General features: G+C 39.7%; 1 protein-coding gene across 2 annotated transcripts in view; it reads left to right on the top strand.

Annotated features, from left to right (window-relative positions):
• The window catches only part of CNTNAP5 (contactin associated protein family member 5), a 1,075,483-nt gene extending 1,067,272 nt beyond the window's left edge, over positions 1–8,211 (top strand). For both annotated transcript variants that reach the window (XM_068967132.1, XM_068967133.1), the window contains exons 22-24: positions 3,184–3,402; positions 5,451–5,522; positions 8,015–8,211. In XM_068967132.1, coding sequence (XP_068823233.1) covers positions 3,184–3,402; positions 5,451–5,522; positions 8,015–8,211 — 488 coding nt within the window. The remainder of the gene's footprint in view (positions 1–3,183; positions 3,403–5,450; positions 5,523–8,014) is intronic.
• The last annotated feature ends 716 nt before the right edge of the window (positions 8,212–8,927 follow it).

Consider the following 8,927-nt stretch of genomic DNA (forward strand, 5'->3'; position numbering starts at 1 on the left):
GGGAGGGTGGTTCAGGATAGGGGACACATGAACACCCATGGCTGATTCATGTCGCTGTGTGGCAAAGACCACTGCAAAATTGTCAAGTAATTAGCCTCCAATTAAAATAAATAAATAAAGTTAAAGAAAGAAAACAAAAGAAAAGACAAAGAGATGGGTTATCCCCTGGAGCCTCTAGGAAAAATGCAAATTGACAACATCTTGTTTTTAGCTCAGTGGGAACCTGTATCAGACTTCTGCAGACCTGTAAGACAAAGCATGTGTTGTTTTATGCTAAGTTGTTTAAGTTTATGCTAATTTGTTATAATGTCTCTGCTCTTCTCCAGTAGCATATTCAGCACCTATCGACCTGGGGAGTTTGTCTTTCAGTGTCATATCTTTATGCATTGTCATACTGTTTATGGGGTTCTCACAGCAAGAATGTTGAAGTGGTTTGCTGTTCTCTTCTCCAGTGACCACATTTACAGAACTCTCCACCATGACCCATCCATCTTGGGTGCCCCTATATGATATGGATCATGGTTTCACTGAGTCAGACACAGTTTGTGATCCATGTGATTAAATGCTTCAAGATGGTGGAGTAGAAGGACATGCAATCATCTTCTCCTGTGAGTGCCAGGGAGTCTCCAGCAGCAACAGACTGGTTCAATATTGGGAAAGGAGTACATCAAGGCTGTTTATTATCACTTGGTTCATTTACCTTCTGTGCAGAGTACATCATGAGAAATACTAGGCTGGATAAAGTACAAGCTGGAATCAAGATTGTGGGGAGAAATATCTGTAAACTCAGATAGGCAGATGACACCATCTTTATGGCAGAAAGTGACATGGAACTAAAGTGCCATTTGATGAAGGTGAAAGGGGAGAGTGAAAAAGCTGGCTTAAAGCTCAGCATTCAAAAAACAAAGATCTTGGCATCTAGTCCCATCACCTCATGGCAAATAGATAGGGAAACCATGGAAAAACTGACAGACTTTATTTTGGGGGGCTCCAAAATCACTGCAGATGATGACTGCAGCCATGAAATTAAATATGCTTGCTCCTTGGAAGAAAAACTATGACCATTCTAGACAGCATACTAAAAAGCAGAGACATTACTTTGCCGGCAAAAGTCTGTCTAGTCAAAACTATGGTTTTTCCAGTAGTCATGTATGGATGTGAAAATTGGACCATAAAGAAGGCTGATTGCTGAAGAATTGATGCTTTTGAACTGTGGTGTTGGAGAAGACTCTTGAGAGTCCCTTGGACTGCAAGGAGATCAAATCAGTCCATCCTAGGGGAAATCAGTCCTGAATGTTTATTGGAAGGACTGATGCTGAAGCTGAAGCTCCTAGTACTTTGACCAATTGATGCAAAGAGCCAACTCATTAGAGAAGACCCTGATGTTGGGAAAGACTGCAGGAAGTAAGAGAAGGGGACGACAGAGGATGAGATGGTGGATAGCATCACTGACTCATTGAACACATGTTTAAGAAATCTCTGGGAAATGGTGAAGGACAGGGAAGCCTAGTAGTGCAGTCCATGGTATAGCAAAGAGTTGGACATGACTAAGTGACTGAGCAACATCAACAACAATTTGTTACAACAGCCACATTAAATTAATACACATAATTTCTTTTATTTTCCTGTAAGATAAGAGGGGTGACAAATTACTGAAGTTTACATGGCTGAAGAATTGATGCTTTTGAACTGTCGTGTTGGAGAAGACTCTTGAGAGTCCCTTGGACTGCAAGGAGATCCAACCAGTCCATTATAAAGGAGATCAGCCTTGGGTGTTTGTAAGGAATGATGCTGAAGCTGAAACTCCAGTACTTTGGCCACCTTATGTGAAGAGTTGACTATTCAGAAAATACTTTGATGCTGGGAGGGATTGGGGGCAGGAGGAGAAGGGGATGACAGAGGATGAGATGGCTGGATGGCATCAACGACTCAATGGATGTGAGTTTGAGTGAACTCCAGGAGACAGTGATGGACAGGGAGGCCTAGCATGTTGTGATTCATGGGGTTGCAAAGAGTCGGGCACGACTGAGTGACTGAACTGAACTGAACATGGGGTGTTGCTCAGGAAGGAATCATAAGGTCAAAAGTAGACATAACATTGTTGAGGGATATTAGTTTCTCATTTTCCTCTATATGTCCACTATATAACTTCCCTAAATGTGGCCAAAAAAATGCTTGCTTGGTGATCCCTGGAGGCACTCTTTGATAAGTTATGAATGAAAGTAAATTATAATTAATCTGATTGAGAGGAAAGTCCTTGCCTTCTTCCAGAAAATATGCATTTCATCATAATAAAATAACTATTTGAACCATCTAGGTCTATTGAAGATGTTATGCTTTAAAAGGGGGGAATAAATCCATCCTGCATTGTCATCATATGTAATTGCATCACAGAAATTTGTTCAAATGATCCTTGTTAAAATAAAGAAATGGCATACTGAGTAATATCATCACAAATCTTGAAGCAAATGAGACATTTGATCTTGCCATGATTCATAAATGATTGCCTCATTATCTTTTATAAAAACTCAAAGACACTCTGGGAGATTGAGTGCTGTCATAGAAAATCCATGCTCATCAGTCTGTAATATGGACAGAACTAAGCATGTGAAAATCTTGAATTATGGTCAAGCCATTAGTGTATGAAAATGTATTAGTATATAGTGTATACAAGGTGCTGAAAACACCAAACACAATAAACTTCTGAGAGGATCACTTTGAACTTCCTATCTCTGCCTCATTTCACTTTTTTTCCTACTATCATTTTGAGTGAAGTATTGTAATGAACATTGTAGTATGCTTGAATTAATCACCAGCATCCATAAATAAACTGTGATGGGATAATGATCCAAATTCTGTAATATAAAACATCTAGAGTGTAGAGGAGATTTATTAAGTATTCGTTACAGTTCATAAAATACATGAATGAAAATTTAGAAGTTTGAAACATTATCTCAAAGCAAAATAGCCCAAGCAATTTTCTGCGATATGTGGTTGATGTATTGACACTTATATTTAGGGTAGAGTTTCGAGAAAGTAGGTGAAGAGAGAGAAAGGACAATCTCCTTTATTCAAAGAATAAAAAGGCACTTTCTGCAATTTCAAACATTACTTAACATGGAGATGGAGCAGTTTTTTGTTTTTATTTATTTATTTTTTAACTAATTGTTTTTCACATTGCAGAGAATCTTGGATTGGATGCTGAAGTTGCCAAAGCCAATGCCCTGGGTTTTGTTGGGTGTCTGGCCTCAGTCCAATACAACCATATTACACCACTGAAGGCAGCCCTGCGCCATTCTACCACTGCACCTGTAACTATCCAAGGGGCCTTGACAGAATCCAGCTGTGCCTCTCTGATGGATTCAGATGTGAATGCAGTGACCACGGTGCATTCCTCATCAGGTGTGCAAGAAAATACTCCATGAAAATTCTTCCACCAGTACTACTTTGATGTCTTCAAGAAGCTTTCAGGCTAAAGGCTAAAGTGAATTGATTCCTTACCTTGTATGATTACAGGCAGTTAAGAATTATGACTGGTTTCTTAGATTGATATTTAATATATTTAAATAATCCCATTTCTAATATAGAGCTTCCCAGGTGGCTCAGTGGCAAATAATTTGCCTGCCAAGCAGAAGACCCAGGTTCTATCCTTGGGTCAGGAAGATACCCTGGAGAAGGAAATGGCTACCCACTCCAGTATTCTTGCCTGGGAAATCCTGTGGACAGAGGATCCTGGCAGGGTACAGTACACAGGGTCACAAAAAGAGTTGGACAAGACTTAGCTACCAAACAACAACTTCTAATATAATGAGTAGTTAGAAATGGATACATATATGTATGTGAGTGAGTGAGTGAGTGAAAGTCACTTAGTCGTGTCTGACTCTTTGTGACCCCATGGACTATAAAGTCCATGGAATTCTCCAGGCCAGAATACTGGAGAGGATAGCCTTTCCTTTCTCCAGGAGATCTTCCTAACCCAGGGATTGAACCCAGGTATCCCACATTGCAGGCAAATTCTTTACCAGTTGAGCCATAAAGGAAGCCCAAGAATACTGGAGTGGGTAACCTTTCCCTTCTCCAGAAGATCTTTCCAACCCAGGAATTGAACCAGAGTCTCCTTCATTTTGCAGATGGATTATTTACCAACTGAGCTATCAGGGAAGCCCATATATGTATGTAGGTATATTTATTTTTTTCACTACTATTTAAAGTGGTTATTGCTCTTAGGATTGAAGAGTTTTGAGGACAGGGAGGTAAGCTGGGCTTTGAACAAATAAAATTCATGTGATTAAAACCAACCTTCCTTAATAATAGGAAAGCCCCATGGTACTATCATCCACACATCTTCTCTTATTTTACCACTCCTTGAAATATCTTCTCTAGCTTTCTTAGTCACCATCATCCTAGGTATCTAGGAGTATTCTTAGGATTTAATTTAGTCAGGTATGTTCATCAGTTTCCAAATAAGTTGTGAATTATGAGCAAAGAAAGGGCATAGAGTTTTTCTGCTGCCTGCTTATCACTGATCTTGGTGTTTTCTTGGCAGCAGTCAGGTATGTATCCTAGAAAAGTACATGAATGTGACACTTGGCTAGGCTTGATTTGTGTTCTGAATCTTCCAATGCTAGAATATGGAACTTTGGGCAGGTTACTTAATGGCTTTGGTATCTGTGAAAATGGGAAAAATAATCATGTTGGAGTCATTTCCAGAGAATTAAATGATACAGCAGTACTAATGATAGGTGCTGTAAGTCCTGAAAATTTTATGTGCACTATATGGATGTCTCTAGGATCATTAACCCCTTTTAATACCTTTGCAGGTTGTTTTAAAATGTACATAGTTCAGTGTCACCAGACTGATAAGTATCAGAGCAAAGATTAGAACCCAGGTCTAGGTGCCTTCAAACTTGATGCTCTTTAAATATATATATATATATATATATATATAAATGTACATCTAGTAAAACACTCTAGTGAGAGTTTCCTGGGTGGGTTAATGCACCAACACTTTTGTTCTTTCCTGCCAATGAACTCAGAAATCTCTTGTAATTAAAGAAACCTCTAAAGGAGAGGCAAGTATGATTGAGGGAAGAAGGTGTTGTCATGTATAGAAACTGTCCAGCAAAGCAGAAAAGGACATCAAAAGTAGGCTGAGAGGTAAGCAGTAGACTAAAGCAGACATAATACCACGATCATTTTGTTTAACCCCTTATATTACAGCTTACATAGATTTAACAGAATCATGCAAGTATGGGGTATAAGCAGAGTACTTCAAATACTCTCTCTCTCTCTCTTTTTTTTTTTTTTTTTTTCTGTATATGCTTGTTTGGGTTCCTTCCAAAATGCCAACTCCTAACTCTCTGAGATCATCTAGTCTAACCCACAGGTGTGTCTTCTCAACTGCATATTATAGAGCTCCTGCTAGGATCAGTGTCTTTTACTCCTTTCAGATCTTTTTGGGAAGACAGATGAGCGGGAACCACTCACCAATGCAGTACGAAGTGACTCAGCCGTCATTGGAGGTAAACCATGCTTTGTGGCTGAAAGCAGAACAGACATAAGTGATTCTGTGGTCTGGAGGAATTATCTGAATTCTTCCTCAATTGTGGCCATCCAGCACCCAGAGCCCTGCATGATCTGCAAGAATGTGAGCCTTTTCATGAATAGTCATAATGCTTTAAAGATCAAAGACACCCTCCCCCCAGGCCAGGTACCAGCAGCTCCATGGAGTCTTCTTTCCCCTCAACCACCAGGCAGCTGAGCACAGAGTCAACAGCTGGATAATTTACTTCGAGACAGGCAGCATGCATCCTGTCGATCTCATCCAGTTGTCATTTTTCCTAAAGCACAAACAAAGCAAACCAATAAAACTACATATGGAAAGAAGCTATGTTGGCACAAACAGATGGGTAATGCCATCATCCTGTCGGGTTTTCTCCACCGAGTGGATCAAATGAGCAGGGTGAAACTCACAGGACTGTAGTTTCCAATCCAGCAGCACATATGGTTACAGAGGCAGATCTTGTCTGCTCTGCTGTGAACCCCGCCTTCCCTTCTCGTCCCTTATTTCTCCATTTTCTCCCTGCCTCTTCGTCTCTCCGCTTTGTATTCTTCCTCAGCTTGGCTGCTACCTCCAGGTGCTTGATTTGTCCATCTGGGCCTTGCAACACAGAATGACTCCCAAACCTTGTTTAATGGAAGATGCCTGTGAGAGACTGACTGAATTCATTTCCATCTAAGAACCAGGGTCCTCACAGCGCCCCTATCTCTGCCTTTTGGCAGGCTAGATGAGCTGTTCTACACCAGATGGAGTTTGCTCTTAAAAATCAACAGTAACCATTTATTTAACATCCATGAAATGAGCCCCATTACACGTCAGGACCAGCACTAAGTATTAAAATAAGATGAGGAAAAACATGGATGCTGCCCTGTTAAGAACTCACAGCTTGGCTGGGGTTGGTTGGGATGGGGTGGGTAAACAGGTAACAACAGAACCAGTGAGTGGTGTTTTAAGGAAGGCAGCACAGCTGGCAAGGGGAGCACAGAGGTGCATAATTACAATAAGATTGTGAGGAAAACACACACATACACATACACACGTTCCCTTAACAAAGTTCTTCAAATGTCTGGCCTGAATTTCTGCTTCAGGAATAAAGTCCAAGTTGATTTTTGTTTTGCAACAAGAAATATAGGAAACCATTTGATGCCTGTTTCTCTTCATATAATTTTTCATTTGACAAGTAGTAAAAGGCTTTAGTGACTGCCGACTTTTTCCCACTAGTGTACAGGCTTCCTTGAGTCCAAGAACAGGATATTCATCCCAAACCCTGAAGAAAATTCCTGGGGGGTTCACAGCCTCCCACCCTAAATATTCCATGTCCTGAAGGAGTAGAAACCGGTTCTGTATTTCATCTCTTAAAGCTGCAGCCCATTCCTGGGTATCACTCACTATACCCACTTTATTTCTAGGTTTGTTAACTTACCTGGTTTTACTTTGCCTTGTTTTAAAATAGTTGGGGAAAATATTATCTCATGGTTTAGTAATATTTTTATAAGTAAACCATCTTATTTGTAAAATAAACATTTTGTCTCAAGAGTCATTCTACTTAGATAAGAAAACAACAGAAAATATACTTTATTAGGAATGAATTTATCTTTGAATAATGTTTAGAAACAGTCTTTCTCCTATAGATTGTTTCTCTCTTTAGAAATTTGACAGTATCCACATTTTTACCATCCTTTGCTGACTTTGCTATTCACTTCTCAAGAGAACTCCTGGCAAAGGTAGGGACAAGACCTTAGGATCAGTGAGGATGACTTGCCAAGTAGGTCCAGTAAAATCAGAATCAATCCAAAGTAGGGGAGAATCTGACACAATAGGGCAGACATTTGCTATTATAGTTGACTCTGGAGGACAGAAGGGTACCATCTTCAGACTACCCTGCATCTTACTGAGTGTGCAGCAGGGTAAAATGCCCTGAATGTTTAGTAAGCATTTCATTATTAATAAGACATTTTTAGTAAAGCAAACATATATTGTAAACAAATTTACATCCATAGTGTGTGTACTGGGAAGTGATATACTTAAGTATTCTTTTCTAAGATGCTGAAATAGTTCAAAGATACTTATTTGCAAGGTGACAAAGAAGTGTGCTAATTAAAACTGATTCAGGCATATTCTTGAAAGCAAGTCTTGAAGGAATTTATTAAGAGATCATTTGCTAGTCTGATTCCATGTTTATTTGATGACATTCTTAGTCTGTTAAATATAACCTTCTCTGATATAAACTGGCTTGCTCCGTCACTAGTCTGAAAGAGGAAGTTTTTTGGTAATTGAAGCCTGAAAACATTTTAGCCTGTGTTTATTTCTGGACATGTGGCAGAGTTTGTTGCTTGTTTGTTTGTTTTTGTTTGGTTCTTTGTCCTAAGTGACCTTGTTGTCTTCTTTAAATTATTTCTCCTGATCACATGATCTGTGGTAATTGCCTTCTCTTTTGTCCCTCTTTCTCAACAGGAGTAATAGCAGTGGTGATATTCATCATCTTCTCGATAATCGGCATCATGAGCCGCTTCCTTTACCAGCATAAGCAGTCACATCGCACCAACCAAATGAAGGAGAAGGAATATCCAGAAAATTTGGACAGTTCCTTTAGAAATGACATTGATTTGCAAAACACAGTGAGCGAGTGTAAGCGGGAATATTTCATCTGAAAAACTGCAGGGTCATCTCATATTCTTTCTTTGTTCATTTTTGGTTTCCCTTTATCCAATTACTCCTATACTTTAATTTTTGTCATTCTCTTTCTCTGTTTCCCTTTTATGTGGGGGACATACCTGCATTCACCACAGCATCTATCCCCTCAAACTAGCCCAGAATACTAGGCAGCTATGGCCACTGCCTTCCTCTTTAACAAACTTATCATGGTGAAAATGATCACTCAAGAGATTGATTTGACTACTTTAGACAAGGAAGAGACACATGGGTGTGCACATATCCATATTCTGTTCTGTATTTCTGAGTTCTAAGATGCAGCCTTCAGTTCTGCAACTATTCAGTCTTGCAGGCTTACCTTGAACCTGAGCTCTGTGACTTCAGCATGTAACCATCATCCTAGACACCTTCCCCCATTTCAAGTCCACTCTGACCAGAGAACTCAGGGTACCAAAAAGGAAGATTCTAGGGCCTGGTTTGTGTCAGTGGAAGTTTAAAAGGAAAAAGAGAGGTTTGTTGTGTATTAATTTTCCTTACTATAGGAAGCCCATTGCCCTAACTCATCATCATTGTTCACTCTCATATCCCCTGAGTATTTTCAAAAATAGGACTCCTGATAGTCATAAGCTATTACTGTGTTCCTTTCTTACCACTCTCTCCTGGGGTTGACACTTTAGAACAGTACACGATAGCATAAACCTAGGGGAAGCATGGA

The sequence above is a fragment of the Capricornis sumatraensis genome, chromosome 3 (assembly GCF_032405125.1).
Source record: "Capricornis sumatraensis isolate serow.1 chromosome 3, serow.2, whole genome shotgun sequence".
Lineage (NCBI taxonomy): Eukaryota > Metazoa > Chordata > Mammalia > Artiodactyla > Bovidae > Capricornis > Capricornis sumatraensis.